Below are 18,326 nucleotides of genomic sequence, written 5' to 3'. Positions count from 1 at the left end.
ATTGGCAGTGATTGAACAGGTCAATTTTGGGTTAATTAATAAATGGCTTGACAATAATATAGAATTTAATCCCCTTTTTTGGTAAAAGCTAAAACTCATGTGGATCGCAAGTGGTTTTAGTTTTAATGGCCCACTTAATTACTATTTTATTAAGCTTAAACCTGGAGGACTCACCATTTTAATATTTACAGAATTAGGATTACTTTCACCTATTATATCTTTTGTTTCTCCCTTCTGTCCAGAGTTCATCATATTCTATTTTCAAAATAACACATTTAAATTTACACCCTTATCAAATGAAGAAATGTAGAAAAAATCAGAAAAGGTTTGTGTATGAAAATGTGTTTGGAGAATAACTCACAAGTGGAGGGTTGGTCGCAGGAGAATCATATCATTTCTGCTAGTACCACAAGTTATTTGTCAGTTACCTCTGGTTATATTGATAAATACACTTTAAAAGTCAGCTAGTAACAAGTGGTAGTACTGTGATTCTTCCACATATTGGAAGGAAATTGACTAGTTTGAGAAAATCCTTCAGGGTTAAATAACTATACAGAGGTCTTAAGACAGTTACTTATAATATTTATACATGGATAGCCTGATATAAATCTATAAATTTAAATTACAATCTGTTTTTGTTCCTTTTTTGATACTTCCAGGTACTCAGATTAAGGATTTATAAAGAAATGCATTATTTGACTTATCACTTTTTAGAATCACAATAATACATTTAGAGAGATTTTTCTTGTATAAGACTAATTTAAGAATAATAATTTAATGAACGAGAAAACAATTGCATTACAAGTAATTAATGATAAATATTGATTAGATCATTTATTAAGCATCATTCAAAATATAACTTTGAATTTTCAATATTTCAGAGAACAGGAAAAAAAAAATTGTAATTAAAACACTTGGGACTCTTGGATGAAATTTAATCCCCAAGGACTCACCACAAGGAATGTAACCCCTGCATAAATCCTTGGAGCTGTGTGGTGAATCAAGTTTCTCGGATGTTCGATATTTGGATGATTTTCTTCCTCGCCATACCACAAGCTTACTAAATACATTTAAAATAGATTCGCCGAGACTTAAATGTCTCCTATCTCCACTCAGTACACTTATCTTAGATCTGCTAATATCATTCTCTCCAACTTCAATATTTGTACGAGCCTTAGTGGATTTTCCCTTTTGCTTACACTTCTTTCTGGTGTGTTTGGCGTGTTTCTTTGAGGTATGCGGTTCATTTTCATCATAGACCTCAAATATTTCAAGTTCGAAATCCATTTCCTGCTTTCGCCTCTTAGCATTTGTGTGTCTGCTTATTTTTCTGGTCTTAATGTTTGAGGATAGTTCGAACTAGGTCAATAATAATGGCTATCTTGAGGTATATTTTAATGGGGAAATTATGTATATCAATTTGGTAGTTTTTGGGTGGTAAAAAAATCACAGGTTTAGCACTGTTTACAAGGGTAAATTCCGGTTGATCCTCGTTGAGGTGTAGTTTAGGCTTAAAGTGAAAGTCTATTTAATTCCTCTTAAAAAACACGTTCGATCCATTTTATGTTTTAATGGAAACTTAATAAAATAGTAAATTTTCCCAATAACAATCTACCAAAAAAATCTCTTGTGTTGTCATACACAAAAACCACTTAACTTCGATTTCGTCAAGGTGACGTTTTAAGTTTAGAAATATCATTGATAGATGTCGCAACCGATAGTTTTAGGCGTTTACAAGATGGAGCGATATTTTATACTTTCACTCTCGGCAGAACTGTAAGGGAGCGGACGGAGTACATTTTTTTCGAATTTGCTTAACGTTTCTTTTTTTTTTCATCTAAAGCATACGATATCGGTGGCTGAAACGTTTTTCTTTGAGCCTACTGGTGCTAAAATATAATGGCTAAAAAAGAAAATAATGCAGGATTCTTTGAAAGAACGTTTATCTAACCATTTAATTACTACATAAGCTTATAATTCAACAAGTATTTCAATTTACTTTTGTGATAACCTATATATGTATGTATGTATATCGAATATTTTTTAGAGCAACAGAAAGCAAAACCTTTAGGCAGAGAACAATTAGTAACGATTTAGTGTGGCAAGTACAGTATGAAAAAATATACAGGGTGTCCCAACAGCATATAATTGGTTGATAACTTACTCTACATTAAAGATAGGAGTTAAGATATGCGAGTTGTAGAAAGACGTATTATGGTGCATATTTGAAAATTATGGAAAAATATACAGGGCGTTCCGATGAAGTGTGATATTCCTAATTTTTTTATGGAATACGCACAATGTGACCTTGTCTTTGCTTTCTACGGGCGATTCTGCGCAATTCCACACCTACCTCCAACAGTTTTTTAACTACGTATTGGAAGGTGGATTTTAACTATTGTAGGGGGCCACGAGTTGCAACCTATTTGAGATGAGGACCAGCGGTTGCACTTCACTACATTATGAAGTGATGGAACGTTTGTAATATGTCCGGGAGTCAGATTTTAGCGTCTTTTATTTAAAACATTCGCCGAGAATGATCTCAAAATAATGGATAATTATGCGAGAAACGTTCTATTCCCAGAGTACAGAATCGGTTCCCGATTTGATTTGTACAGGGTGTTCGAAAATTGGTGAACCAAAAAGTAATGGTGGATTGTATGGTCGAAAATAAGAAAAAAATGCTTATAAACGTATACCCAAAAAGATCTTCCACACGAGTTATGGCAAAGGCCTTTTTGTAATAACTGCAAAACGATAGCAATTAAAATTACCGAATTTAGAGTATTAAGTTAGGTTGGCGCATTGAAGAAGCTGATATATTCCATTTTGCAAAATGTCAACCAGTGGCGTGCATATGGGGAGGGGATCTGAGAACGATTGACGGTCCTTTAAAACAAGTGATATCGCAACAATTCTGCAGAATATTATAGTCAATAATAATATTAGATTTTTTCTGTAAAATAGGAACGACACGTACTTTGCCTCTTATATATGTTGAAACAACCAATCACTCATTTGAAAACCAAAAATATTACCTCCAAAACCCAGATATAATAACATGGCCACGTGTCCTATATTTTTTACGCATACAACGATATTACGCCGCGACTTACAAAATATTGAACCAGTTCCTCATTAAGAATTTAAGAATTCTTCGCAAAACTAGTAGCTTTCAGGCCATTTTTCCACCCAAATGCCAACGTTCTCATGAAAGATATCAATTATTCAGTCCCACCTGTGTAATTGTCCATATTGTTAGTTACTCCCAATTAATAGACATACGTCCTTTTTACCATTTCCTGGATCTTAATATTGTACTCAAATACGTTCTGTCCTTATTTCTTTCGTATACAGGGTGATTGATTCGGAATGGGACGTGGCAAGCGCCGAGATAGGGAACACCGAAATGTGACGATTGGATCCAACACACCTTATACCAACGTCGCGAGTTTCAGAATTACAGGATGTTAAAGGTTGAAACTTTGTTTTAAAATTTCTTAATGTTTTTTTTTGTTTTTATAGCTTCAACACCAAAATTACGTTTTGTTAGATCCTTGGTAAGAACTTTGATTAAATTTTTACGTAGCTCTTAGAGGAAGCTAATTGCACCCGTTCCCTTTGATACAATTAGCCATTTTTTTATAAACGCAACTGAGATGAAATTCCATTCTTCTATTCAATATAATGTAAAAGAGTTTATTTTTAATCAAAAAAGGTATTCTCGCTTCATCTCGGGATATTTCTTCGTTTACAAGATTTTCCCCAACGAGCTAATTCGCGTTGTACCATTTTAAATCCTCAAAAACAATGATGGTGTAGTTTACTCGCTTGACAAAGCATTACTTAGCCGTTGTTACTTTGGCTTGTCAAGGTAATAAGACTATTTTCTTGTCAGTTGCTGTTTTTAAATAAAAAAATTTAATTTAAAAGTAAAAACGCCAACGCATATTAATAATTTTTTCTTTAGTGACATGCGCGATATAATTTACAATTTGGTTCAAATTCATTTTATAATATTTATTTTTTATTTGTCCATGGATTTTCAGTTTTTTAATGAACGAAAGATTTAATTAATTAATTTTATTAATTAACCAATTTTATTAATTAAAGATTTGAGGTGGTGCGACGCGAATTAGGTTATAGATAAAAATTTCGTAAACGGAGAGATATCAGGATAACACAATATCTTCTTTTTTGAGTACAAATAGGCGCTTTTTCATTATATTGGGGTGAATTTAACCTTAATTGCGCTCATAAAAAAATGATCAAATGTGCATATCGAAGCGATGAATTGTAACTAGTGCCCTCTGGGAGTTTCGTAAAAATTAGATACAAAATTCTTACTTGGCATCTTACAACGCCTAAGTATACCAATTTTGGTGTTGATGCTGTGAAAACGCAAAGAATTTTAAAGTAAAAGTTCAACCTTTCACACCCTGTAATCCTGAAACGTCCAATATTGATATAAGATACGTTCACCCTATACAAATAAAGTTTTTTTTTTTTATCAGATAAGAAATATTAACGTAATTTAATGGATTATATTGTCATCGTGAAAATACACTCATATTTAATCCAATTTCAAAGTAATTCAGCAGCAATAATTGACATCTCAAGTGGTTAATCGGTAAAAAAAAAATTGAGTTCAAAAACCAGGTTAGTTCAGGTAATTTTAATAGAATTAATAGCCAGAGAAACTATTGAATCAATGCGAAATTATTAATGCACTATCAATTTTAACCTCAAGCTAATTTACATAGGAACACTGAAATGGAGCCTGCATATCGGTCCGATGGTTGCGTTCCATGGAAACTATCTAGAGGTTAAAATTAATAGCACGTTAATAGTTTGGATTTAAAGTGAATTTATCTTCCAGATAAAATTGCCAGAACTTCAATTTATTAGCGATAAGTGCAAAAAGTTAAAGTTTGGTTGTCGAAATGCCCCATTTGCAACGGTATGAAAATTGAAAAAACTTACCGGCAAGTTGAGATCTTCGAGATAGTTTGAAGGAACGTCGTTCGCCCATTTTATCCCGCAAAATGTGACGAAACCAAGGAAGTATGGCAAGGGAAAAAAGGAAAGTTCTAAAACCTAAATTGCTTTGTTTCCGAAAATATAATTCACGATAAACGCACTCTAATATATATAAAGGCACTTTTTAAGAGACGTATTTCCTAGTTCGTCTAAAAACTATCAGGTATAGAGTAAGGCCACTTAAAGGTTACTTTAAAATTAGGTAAAAATTCGTAAAAAACTGGTTCAAAATTTAAAAAACTATACACTATGCGAGAGGTAGAAAGTCTTGGTGTACCAAAAATAAATAACTAACTAATAGATTATACAAAGTCTATGTAAGCTGAATCTTGTTTTTCTATGGGTCTAAAGGTATTTTTTGGTTTAAATCGTACGTGAGAGGAGGTGGTAGTAGTACAGAGGAGGGCCGGAGGTTGGAATGGAGGAGGACGCCGCTGAGGAATTAAGGGGGGACTGGGGGGTTGTACATGGGCGCCGACTAGCGATGGGATCCCAGCCATTTACTGCTCTGAAATAGAAAAACGGTTAGTACTAAACTCACGAAAATGCGCAAAAGTAAAAAGAGCCGTTTCGTTTTCCTTTTTTCTCCAAATTATTTTTCCATTAAAACAAAACCAATTTACCAAACTCGTAGCATTGTATCAGTTATAATACAAAGTTACGACTTACGGCGTTAGATTTTGATAGAAACACAAAGTCGAGTGGTTTCATCTAAGTCCTTCTAGGTCGATAAAGAAGATGGATGCCATTAATTGGATTAGATCGAATGGAAAATCTGAGGTTTCTAATTTAGGCACATAAGCGCAAAGAAATAGTGTACGGGATTATCACGACAATGTCAACATCTAACTTGGCAATAGATCCTAACATATTATATGTATTTAGCTCGAGTATAAGTAATTCCCATGCCATTAGTGTCAACAAGGCAACAAATTCCAAATTATGTAAAAAACGTAGGGTGAAGACTTTTTTTAAGTTGAAAATTTATTATTTTTTTAAAAACATTTTCGTTCCAGCGTTCAAGGCTTTCCAGACTTTTGCAATTTTCCTTTTTTTTCTATTAATACCATAGCAGCGACGAACATGAGGTCTCTGGACCAGGGCTCGGTACGCCACTGTTTATCGCCTGATCCATCTCATACTTTCGTGCATTTCTAAGGCTCTTTATAAACGCAATTTTTTTCAAGTTTCATTGAAATATCCCGAATTTCAAGAATCCGAATTTTTCCAATATTTATCACCGGGTTCAACCGAAAATTTCACATGTTAGCAAGGATGCGTGAAGTGCAATTTCACCAAATTTCGTTAAAAGTCTCGCTAAATTTCCGGAATAACGATATTTTAACATTATCTTTTTTGCGACTGTGACAGTCTTCAACGTGAGGACTTCCGGAAGTTTCCCCAAGTTAGGTTTAGCCCCTGCAACCACGAATGGTGTAATCAGAATTCGTACTGAAGTTCCAAATTTTCGGATGAGGACTGGGCTATAGGCGGAGTTCCGTTGAATTGAATTAAGACCGACATTTGAGCCTTTATACAAATATACTTCATTGTAATCGACTTGATTGATTCTTGTTATTTTTGGCCAGTCCGGCTTAGATCTAATTTGCTTGATCAACAAATATCAGAGTCGGCATTGCCCATTACTTTTCTCAATGGTAGGAGTTTCTCAGTTTATTCTAGTTTTGCCGTTTGTTGTAGTTGGCAGTTCATAATAAATCTTTTACTTTTCCATATCGACTGGTGCTTAATTAACGAGTCCCTAAATAATTCTTCCAGTCTACATAAATTACACAATGGCGAGCGCATGAGTCAAATTCCTGATGACTCTATCTAGAAGATACGTTCGAAGAAAAAATGATAAGCTGGCCAACGCCCTGCTTCGATTTAATAATTTCGATGGAAAATATCTCGTTGGTGAAGTTAGCATGAGTTTGATATGTTGGCCCTTAACCTTTTGAATGCTCTCCTCCCACGTCTGCCAACCCTAACCTTTGCTAACATCGATACGCCCCTGCACGGTACATGGTCATGTGTCATTTTCTAAGCCATCGGCCCTTAATTAATTCATCTTTATCGATTAATACAGTGTTGTTACGTTTTTATTGACTTATTTATTAGTTTTGCAGTCCGTCGGATTTGACTCCGCATGTAAACCTTCACTCAATTTTCAAGGCTGTTTTAATAGTTCATGGTTTTCCAGCAGCAATAATAACTGAATAGGCGATAAATAGTTCTATCAAATATTCTAATATAGTACAATTACTTCTAATTAATATATTGTTGAAGCTGTGGGCTGAGAGTTTGTATTTTCTGCAAAATCCGAATTCGCACGCCGCCGAGGCAACTGCGCCCCTCAAAAACGAAAATTTCCTTGGCAGGTGTAGTAAACCTCCGTGGAACTCTACCAAAAAGTCGAAAATGCCAAAACAACAAAGCGAACCTTTGCTAATCTCAAAAGAACTATTGTCGAGCTCAAGTTGTGATTGATCGAACACTTCCCCCCTCTGCTATAAACCTCAAATATTTCAGTGGATTTTGTCGAAATGAATAACCTGCGAAATATTCCACCGAATCGGATGCTAAGCAGTGGCGTGCGCCAAGTACCGACGAGATCAGAGACTCGACGTTCGCTCATCGTGTTACATTTTGAAAAGTTCTCTTTTTCAAAATGTCGAAAATATTTTAATGAATTTCGCCAAAATTTCCGCCGCACCTGGCGTGCCTAGTAATCTGCAATTTGTTCGGTTGGACCACGTAGCAAACCGTGCCGTACTACTCTCAATCTTAATTGGAAAACCTACATTGAAGCGGACCATAAAGATCTCCCACACACTGCCGATTATCATCACCCAACCCTGACGAATAACTAACGAGCACTCTCCAGTTTTTCCACATATTCCATTTGCAACCTTTCACATTGATTTGTCGTACAGGGTTAAGGTCAGGAAAAGAAATTAACAACCCGCCAGTAAAGGGAATGAAACACAAACACAAGTAACGCGAGTGTGTGTATGTATAAAGCAAGAATTGCGTGCAGGACCCACTTTAATGGCCCTTTTACTATTACCTTTGGGTCCTCGCCCTAAACCTCGAACGGTGAAGCCATTTCTAAGTCGATATTGCCTTGTTAATGGGCCCCTATTTTCATTTTTGTGCAGTGGAATACAGGCAGTTATTGCTGGGACTGTAATTTCATTTGCATAGAAATATTGTTTTCCCTTGCTGGGGTTCATTTTAAATTAATTCTATTGCATTTATTGACGTAACTAGGAATTTTACTAACAGTAATAACATGCTAATGTACTTGTGGATACCGCAATAAAAATGCATAAGAAAAAAAAAAAAAAAAAAAAAAAAAAAAAAAAAAAAGTTGCAAAGATAGTCGACACTTGCGTGATTAACTAGAATTTGTCTTTAGTTAATTAAATTAGCATGCAGTAGGTACAAAAAAAGGGAAATGTATCAGCCCTCTGCATCCATTCGTGACTCGCATCGCATTGACCTTTTTCTAGGCTAAAGTGGAGCCCTAAATAATGTCCAGGTATGTAAAGCTGGAAACAAATTACATCTAAGTGTGGGGCCTGGCCAGTTTCCAGTAAAAATGAGCTAGATTTCGCAGGAATTCACACAATATTCCCATGTGATAATGATCTATTAAATTGACACTAAAGGTATTATAACATTAAAATTTTCTACATCGAAAGGAAATGCCAAATTTGCTGCCTTATTCATTAATAACGCGTTTATTATATTTAACATTAGGTTTTCAATAGATTTTTTGAGGTTCAGATTTTCTGGAACTTTTAATACACTTAAAAATGATCTTCAGGGATGCTCATCAAAATTGTTATCAGAATGTCTAAATTTCAGGGCTTTCTCTTAGTTTTCAAAAGTTTTTCGGAATTTATAAGGGATGTCGGAAGGAATTTCAAAGATGGATTTCGATTTTTCGAGGGAATACAAATGCATTTTCATTTAAATCCTTCGCAAGTCTCGGGAGTTGTCCGTAGATTAGAACCGCGTCTTTAGATTTAAACGACTCTGCCACCTCTCAACGTTTGCAATTGATGGGAATCATCAAGAAGTGTCCGGGATCCCCACGTCAATTTGAAGGAATTCTTTGAATTATTTTGGGGGATATCCGTTGATATCTCTCTTATCGGTTTTTCACGATCTAAAAGCGATCTAGACCTTCCAGGATTTCACATTTACGAAAAAGAAAACGTTCATATTTGTTTTTTTTTCATCCAAACGTTTTAATGAAATATGGTAAGTGTTATCCTTAGAAATCTACCAGATTTCGGTAAAATTCGCCGAGGATGCCAGTGATGAACAAGCGAACCCAAGGGCGTTCCGAATTTGACTTTGGACCACCCTGTCGCATACTGCAAGACTGGAATAATTACATATTTTTTTATAAAAATCAAATATTTTTGCCTCACAATGCAAGTGCGGTTCTTTTTCCCTCTTGAAAAACGGTGCACAAAACCACCCTTCGAATGAAATTCACATAACAAAAGTGAACTGGCTAAATAAGTATTGATTGATTTCATTTTCCAACATACAACACAAGATAAGAATATCTAAAGGGGGCCACACATAATTTCGGAAGTTCTTAGTTTCCGTATGGGTTATTCCACGTCTGTGAATTTCCGTTGTCTCTTTGGCGATTCTGTCGAAAATATGAAAATTTCTCGTTCTCAAAGTTACAAATCTACAAAACTGTTGTCATCGTTGGAGCACAAGGTCACAATTTCTGCTCCAAAACACTGTAAGTGTAGGAGTCTCTTTTCATAGATTTTTCATTTTCTTCCAGTGCGGCAAAAAACAAATATTTTTTAAACGGAAAATGTAAAAAGTTCAAGGAACAACCGATCCGTGACATGTAATGATTTTTTTATGTGATGAAATTAAGGCGCCGAACTGCAGGAAAAAAGTGACCATGTAGGTTCTTAACAACCATTCGACAAATCTTTTCCGGCACCGTGAGAAAAGAACTGTTGGATAATAAAACCGTATACTTCAGTGATTTACTGCAAAATTTTAAAGGACAAATTTTAATGGTTTACGATGTCGTCAGAATTAGGGGGAAAGGAATTCAAAATGGAAATTCTATTGGTCTATATCATTCGAAAATTCATGATGTAAAAAACAGGACGACTTTGTACCATTTCGTTCATTTTTTGTCTCCCCAGTACCGCTACTATTTTATTACGGATTAACTAGAACACTTTTCATCTTTAGCCAAATCTTAAACAATATAATCTGTAAATGTTCTTGGTTCGCCCCGTCTCCAAGATGAAACACACAGAGAACTGCTTGCAAATTAAAGCAATTGTCCCTCGTTCCGTCCCCTTCCGTGTCCCTCCTAGACCGTTCCAGCCCCGTTGATTGCCCTACGCACTTTGAGTCATTTTTAAGTTTTTAGAGAATCAACATTGAGAATTTTTTCTCTTCAAAATCAGGAAGAAATGTTCAAGAACTCGCCTCCTTCCCTCTGTTCCCCAACACTGCTCTAGTTTGAAGTTAATTTAACTCACAAATTGTGAATGATTTATAGGAAATTGTAGAGAATAAGGACTGCAAAATGCGCTGCCTCGCTGAAGGTTACTCAAAAATTTGTCACGTAAAGAAGAGATGGTTTTGTATTCTTTCCCCCCGTGCTACCTTTCTCTTATTCCTTCGAATCGCTCTTTCACGTTAGATTAGCTCCGCAGTTGTTGCGTACCAATATCGAAACACTCTATTGTGTTATTCCTGCGTGTCCCTATTCCAAAAGCAAACTCACGTATTACAACATCACAACCAACCCTTACCCCCTATTAAATAGGATAAAAACCTCCCATAGTGACACTACAACGGCGAAACCATTACTTCACAACAAGCGTTGAAATTCGAACCACTTTAAAAACCGCCAAAACTAGAAATGAAGCGTTGCGACGCCTCCTAAGAACAATGCGTCTAGGCCGGCGTCCACTACAACACGCCTTCACTGCCCGAATAGTGACCAAAGATAATGGAAAAGCGATTAGGGACACCCTGATTAGGGGTGAGTTTCTGATATGCGCAAGGGATTACAGGGATTGTGGTTCGTTTTTCATGTCGGGAGTTTCGTTTATTTACGTTGATTTCGTGGAAGATTTTTTGGGTAAGGGGGTTGCCTGCAAGTAAATGCAGGGGAGGTAGTAAAGAGTACATCATTATTTTTGTCGTATTATGGAAGGTTTCAAGGAGGAATTTAAATGATTTCCGGGACAAAGTCGCACGTGTTTGATACAGAGTTCGAGCGTTCCCATATACAGGGCGATTTTTAATGAGTGCGAAAAAATTTGAGCGCCTGTCCTTTAGAATTTTAAAAACGGTACTCCATAAATGGTTTAGCCAACAGTCGCCATTTTGGGCACTTTGCCCGGCCATGTGAAACAGTTGAAAAGGTGCCACAGATGGCGTTTAAATAGGCAGAAGAATTTCCCTTTGTTCTATTATCGTCCGGCATTAAGGCGTGTTTATCAGATTTTGCAAATTGGCAGATTTTCTTACACATGCGCTAAAAATGACTTCTAACCTCCCTCGCGCGGCCGAACAGTCAGAAATTTAGCGCAGACAGATGACTAATCAGTCCTAACCCTTGCCGAATCGCTGCACTCGCTCGCCTGTCACAAAATGGCAATAACTCATACATGCCCAGCCCTGGCGCTGACAATGACAACCAGACGTTGATAACAATAAAACAGCCAGAGGTAGTAAATTTATCATTATACATCAGCTTCTGGAAGGCTGAGGGTAATTTCTCGGGTATTCCTCGAATATGTGAATGTTTCATTTAAAGGGGAACTAAATTGGCGTAAAGATGAATTGAAGGAAATTAGCAACGTTTAATTGCGTTATGTAGTCTAAAGGGAACATTTTAGGCTGCAGACGCGCAGGGCGTCTGGAGCTCGATTGCAAACGTAGAGATCTCGAAAACTATTAAAGTAAAGGAGCGGGGTTAGACGGAAGCGATCTTGGATTTCCACGGGGCGAGAATTTAGCATTTTCCAGCCGCTCAAATTTCTTAGGCTTTCTTAGACCGTTTCCAATGTCAGTTTTAAAGTTTCTACCACCGGTAGCTCGCTTAAAATATCACAACTCTTTATTGCCAAAAATAGAACCATCGAGTTGGTGTTCTCTCTTAGTTAAATTTTTTTAGTAAATCTATTGAATTTAGTTTTGGCGTAAGTTGAAAAACGCTGCTAAAGTAGGCAGTGCGCAGTGGCAATCAGGAAGTTCACAGTTGAATCTTTATTTTTAATACTTACATCGCTGTCATGTGCTTAAAATCCAAGTAATCGCATTGTAAGCTGTTCATTAGCAACAAAATAAAAAACCACTACCCAAAGTCCTCACGCACTTATCTCCATTCTCAATCCAATGCGCGATATCTATCTCTGTAAATAGTCCACGATGCATATCACATGTATGTTCCGCAAGTACTAAGTAGAACAAATACTAGAATGGGTATTATATCTTTAAAGGTGCGTCACTCATTACCTCTAAAAGCAACAAACTATCGTTATTGAAGCCCTGAAAAAGGCCCTGCCAGCCCGTTTTATCGAATCTGCTCTCTGATAAGAATTATTGAGAATTGCCTGATAAGCGAGAATCGATTATTTTGATATTCGTACAGAAAAAATAAATAAAATACTGGAGATCCAGTGCCGGACTTAAAATCGATGACGGGATGAAAATGATACGTAATTCAATTTCCAAGAATACGAAAACTCTCTATTGATTTTTCCACTTTATTATTCAGCTGTGCTCTGTATTTTCTTTAAATCTTTGTCGATTAGGCGAATATGGCGAATGAATAATTTATTTGTCGAAGCAAAAAAATGATAAATTTCGGACAGAGAGCGAGGAAAGTTGTCAATACATAATAGGCACGAGGATACTAAATTACAGGGTTGTCTAGGGCGCTCCTTGACCTTATCTAGGGACAATTTAAGTGTTTTATAGGATTTATTTTTGCTTATGAAGCTGAAATTTTAATTATCACATCCGTACAAAGGCGCTCAATAATTCAGCGAAGTCCTGTTTGCCGTTAAATAAATGTCAAAGACCACACGCCGCCATGCGAAAGGCGCTCATTGCGTCTTACAATAATGAATAGTCGCAAGAAAAAAGTATTAAAATATACAGAGTGACTGGCAGAAAGTGGTTTTAAATCCCCATCAAATAGTATTGTGTATTTGTATCTTTAAGCCTTTCTGAAACTAAACTTATGGTATATTAGATAGATTTCTTTCGTTTTCCCTATGGGGTAAGCCGTAAAAAACCCTAAAAAAGCATAAAAAAACGTTTATTGAAAGAAGAACTGCGAGCTGCATTGTTGGGATTATGTTCTAATGCTAAAAAACTTTTCGTAATACGCGTTTCTTGTAAAATTAAAAATAAAGGCACTTTTTTTGTTACCCAATTTCCTAATTTTCGAATCTGCCTCATATGAAATGGGATATGCAAATTTTGTAAACTACGTTTTGAGTTTGCAGGAATGCACAAACTTTCACCAAAAATAATTTTTTCCGATAAATTCAAATGAAAAAAAAATCCATATGGCGTGCGTATTTTTCGTCAGTCACTATACCGGGTGCCTCTGAGACCACATTGTTGTCTTTCGGAGGGGTAAAGCTGATTATTAAGACTATGCATTCGACGTGTATAAGGAAGTACCAATGGACTGGACACTACATCATTGCCTAATTTTTTTAGAGATTTTTAGAGCTATTTAAGGCAAAATTTGCAACGTTGCCAATTGTTTTTACGTGAGATATTAAAGAAAGTGTCACTTCACAGTCCGAGATACGTAAAAGAGATTTTTAGGTCAGGATTTTAATGGGGATCAAAGTTTTTAATATTGCTATAATTTTCTAATATTTATCACATTAACTCGGAAAAACTCTACCCTACTGATTTTCTAACGATTCGGAGTCTGGGATGTCCTCCACATTTTCTGAAATTTGTTACTACGTTTCGGGAAAGTCAGAGGCGTCCGTGGAAAAAAAATTTTAACGGGGTTAATTCGTGACATTAATCAAAATATTTATGTTCCTATATCAAGTGTTTCATAACAGTACGTTAACAATTCGTGGGGCGAGTGTGTGGACGATTTTAAGCAGAAATAATAAACATGAATCATTGAATATGAACATTTTCATGAAAACGATTGAAGATTTGAACAATATTGAAGGGACGTTTTTTCACAAATACAGATCACTCAGAAAATTATTTTCACTTAAAAAACAGCGGTGTATCACATTTTTCCATTAAAATGTTCAGAATCCTATCAGTGGGGACTCCAATGGTGAAATTAAAAACGTTATTCTTCCTTCAAGATTTGCCTTCTACACTTATTGTAAGTTCCCCAATTTTCACAAAAATACTTAGTACCGAAACGGACTTGCTGGGAAAAAGCTAAAAGCATCTTTTTATTCCCTAGGCAGGAAGTGAAAACAGATCCATGTTCATATGAACTTTTTTTTAATCATCCACGATTCCAACCCCTACATTTTTTTCATGCAGCAGACCCTCGGTAATGTAAACATCTCTTCTAAACCGCAAAAAATAAAGCCTCTTAAAAATTTGAATATCTCTCTTCATTATGAGTGTTTAAATATCACTTCGGTGACTTAGCAGCGTGTTCCTGAAATGACTCCATAAGAGCTTAGTTCATGAGGTATGACATTGAATATGTAATCACAAATATGCTGCATACATATTCATAATTTGACGACTATTTAATTTGTGGGTAAAAAACCGAGCCTTCCAATTAAAGCGTTGTTACTGTTATATAATGCATCAAGAAATCCTTCAAAGCAACAACTGAGGAGGGAGGATGAGCTAATGTTTATCATGTGCATACAACCAACGTAACTAAATTAATTCAACCCATGGACTAGAACGTTGTGAGATTCGTCAAACTCTACTTCCGAAAATTTCTACTTTCATCTGTCTTGTCAAAGAATTTGGAAGACACATCTAATTCTCAAAAAAAATTAAAATTGTTTTAAATTTGCATATAGCCCGAAACGCAGTTGATCAGCAAACTATTCCAACATGTTGGAACAATGTCTTTTGCGCCAATGATCAAGACGAAGATGATGTTCCCTTAACCGTCATTAGGGAACAATTGCGGTCCAATGCTGATGTTCTTGTCAGGGGGTCATTAGATGTTCTTGATTTATTTAAAACAGTGAATCTCCGCATCGTTTGCACTCCAGCTGATATTAATTCATGGAATGAAGACGAACTGACGAATGACGTTAATAAGGAGGAACAGGTGAACAGTGAGGACGATGAGGACGTTCCCATTGAAGTTGAAAGTGTGGTGGTGTCTGTACAAATTTTTAGCCGACCGTTAGATCGGGCTGAAAGAAAAGAAGTATCATACAGGCACATTTTAGTTCTTCGTAAATTACGGGCGCACGTATTGGAAAACGATACTAATTGCCAATTAACGCTGACTAAAGAGGCAGATTACTTTTCTTCTAATAAAAAAAAAATTAAAAATATTAGAACATTTGTTTACTTTGTTATATAGAGTGAATCTTAAATGGCGGATTAGCACTGCAGTGCGTCTCGGGGCGACCTTCAGTATAGAGAGAATAATAGAAAAATTCTGTTTGGAAAAATTGACGGAGTTATTAAGGTGTCAAAGCGAAAAGTTGACATCTTCATCTTCCAATTTTCTTTATACTATGAATAGTTCCAATGTAGCCCCCGGGACTCTTGCATATGAGGGACTGGAAGCAACTGGAAATCTTTAACATAAATTTGAAATTTTAAAATTGCACTCGACGACGCTGTTTTTTCAATTAAGCAAGAATTTCACTGGTACCTTTCAAACTGACAATCAGCTGAAAAAAAAAGGAAAGTTTCACGAAGTGTTTACGTTTAATTATTTATTCACTCACTTGTTCCTGCAACGTTCCCCAATCGGGAATACGGAAATATGGTGTTGATTATGTGGGGAAATACCTTGGGGATTCATGTGAACCACCGAAACTTTTTGCAATACTTGCAGGCAAATATTTTGAGACGTGCGCGTTCGTATTTTGAAATACACGAACACTTTGAAAACTTCCTATAAATTTCAATAAAACGCTGCCCAATCTACTATTTCAATTTTCCTTAACGATTCCGTCAATTTTCCAAACAGAATTTTCCATTGCTTGTCCTATACTCCCTGAAGATCGCCTCGTAACGTACTTCAGAGCCGATCCACTATTTAAGACTCGCCCTGCATACAGGGTGTCCCGTTTAAAGTTGTGATTGAAGATTGGTCGAAAACGGTATGTGGTATGAAAGAAAGTTTCAAATAAATTTGTCCCGTAAAGAGGGGAACATGTCGTGACGATAGTGACTTTTAGCCGGAACGTGATGTTAAGGTCATTTCAAAGGCAACTTCTTCAAATAGGACCCCCGTATGTTATTGCAAATTCTCGTAGGCCTTCAAAAAATAAACTTCTTTTATTTTAACGGTTTTTGCAGTACATTTCTTCATTCAAGCTTCCTTCAATGAAGGAAGGCCCACTTAAGAGTTCCCCGATAATGCCACACCATACTTTCACTGACCATGGTCTTTGATGTTCAACTTCTCTAAGCCATTGTGGGGCTAGAGTACTCCAAAAATGCAGGTTATGGCTATTCACTACACCATGATTTGTGAATGTGGATTCGTCCGAAAACAAAACGTTAGAGAAGAAATTTGATTTTGACATAATTGCTGTTTTGCCCAATTACAAAAATTGACTTGATTTTCTAAGTCAGTTCCATGGATTTCCTGACGTAAAGAAATGTGGTAAAGGTGGCTTTTATTCCCCTTCAAAATTCCTTGGACACTTACGTTTGATATTCCCGAGTCAGCAGCAACTTGAGGACAACTTACGTGGGGATCGAAGGCGGCAGCTGCAAGAACTGTTACTTCATTGCCTTCATATGTTGCACTAAGGGAGTGATAGGGTTTTTTTGCCTCCTACGTTTTCGTTTCTTCGAAATTTTCAGTGACACTGTTGAAAGTCGTCCAACAGGGGACTATTTCATTCGCAAATCTTTCAACATAAAGTTCTACTACCCGACTAACCTTTCTTCCAGCCTCTCCATAAAATAAAAACCATTTCGAATTCTTCATCCAAAGTGTAGCGATTCATTTCAATTACTGACTTTGGAAATGGAAAGAGCAATTTTTCAGTCATTTCACACAATACATTTAGATTGATCGTCGAAAAAAGAATATCGATAGCCTGTAGACCTCGTCATAAAGTGGACTTGAACAGGAGGAGATTTACGAAAAGCCTTTTTTTCATAGAAAATTTGTTTTTTTGCTTACGTAGAAGAATTGCTACGAGTTTTAAGCAGAATATACATCACGAGACTTTTTTAGAAAAAAAAATGCAATAATTTTGCCTATTAAAAATTAGATAAAAATCAAGGAAAACTCTGCAGCAAAACGCCTAATAAAAAAAAATAAAATAAAAGATATTTGTTATTTAAAGGCCTACAAGAATTAGCAATATTTGAAAAAGAAAAGTGCCTTAAACGATCTTAAAATGACGTTGGCTAAGTCACTTTCTTCATAAGATGTCCCCTTCTTTACCGGCCAATGTTTCTGCGCAACTTTTTCATACAAAGTACCGTTTTTAAGTAATCTTCAATTACAGCTTTAAATGGGACAATTGCACAGGAATCAATGAGAATGATTAATTACCTTCAAATGGGACATCCTGTATATGTATTAAACGTTTCTCTAGCAAATGGTTTGCTATTTGAACCACGTTCTCTGATGAAACATCTCGATAATGCGAACGGCACTTGGTTTGTATCAGTTTACATTATCGCGCGTCTGCTGCGCTATTAAAAAACACCTTGTATATGTAACATCGTCCTGAAACACTCTAGCTGTGTCTCACTAGTTCTCTATTAATTCATAGTCTGACGGACTGTTCGTTACCCGACATTTGTTGCGCCATTTCCAAAAGGAAAACAGAGGCGTCGTGCGTCAGAATTTAAAAAGCAGTTCGAACGAAAACTAACGAAGATCTTGATTTCCCAGTGCACTTTGACGAGCTCAAATTACTCTACGCAGAGCTGGAATGAGGAATAAAGTGGGAACAGGCCTTTAATCGTCGCAGATTTTTCCTACGGCTATTCGGATTCAATTCCACTACTACAGGGCGATTCGTTAACAGCGAGACAAACAAAAGCTGGAAATACAGCACAACGAAGCGGTTACGGCTGGAGAAAATATG

The 18,326-nt window shown here is 36.2% G+C and overlaps 1 protein-coding gene across 8 annotated transcripts in view; it reads right to left on the bottom strand.

The window, feature by feature from the left end:
* The window catches only part of ATP8B (ATPase phospholipid transporting 8B), a 43,384-nt gene that overhangs the window by 15,817 nt on the left and 9,241 nt on the right, over positions 1–18,326 (bottom strand). For 4 of the 8 annotated variants that reach the window (XR_010733148.1, XR_010733147.1, XM_066293792.1 and 1 more), the window contains exon 1: positions 954–1,670. Coding sequence is in view for 6 of the 8 variants with exons in the window: in XM_066293792.1 (XP_066149889.1) it covers positions 954–1,287 (334 nt within the window). In the remaining 2 variants the exon portion in view is untranslated. Of the gene's footprint in view, positions 1–953; positions 1,671–4,983; positions 5,549–12,341; positions 12,641–17,785; positions 17,894–18,326 lie in introns of those variants that run through there. The other 4 variants (XM_066293795.1, XM_066293798.1, XM_066293794.1 and 1 more) reach the window with 4 other exon arrangements.

Source organism: Euwallacea fornicatus, chromosome 19 (genome assembly GCF_040115645.1).
Source record: "Euwallacea fornicatus isolate EFF26 chromosome 19, ASM4011564v1, whole genome shotgun sequence".
Taxonomy (NCBI): domain Eukaryota; kingdom Metazoa; phylum Arthropoda; class Insecta; order Coleoptera; family Curculionidae; genus Euwallacea; species Euwallacea fornicatus.
Note: the sequence above shows the minus strand (reverse complement) of the source record. Positions and strands in the feature narration are given on the sequence as shown.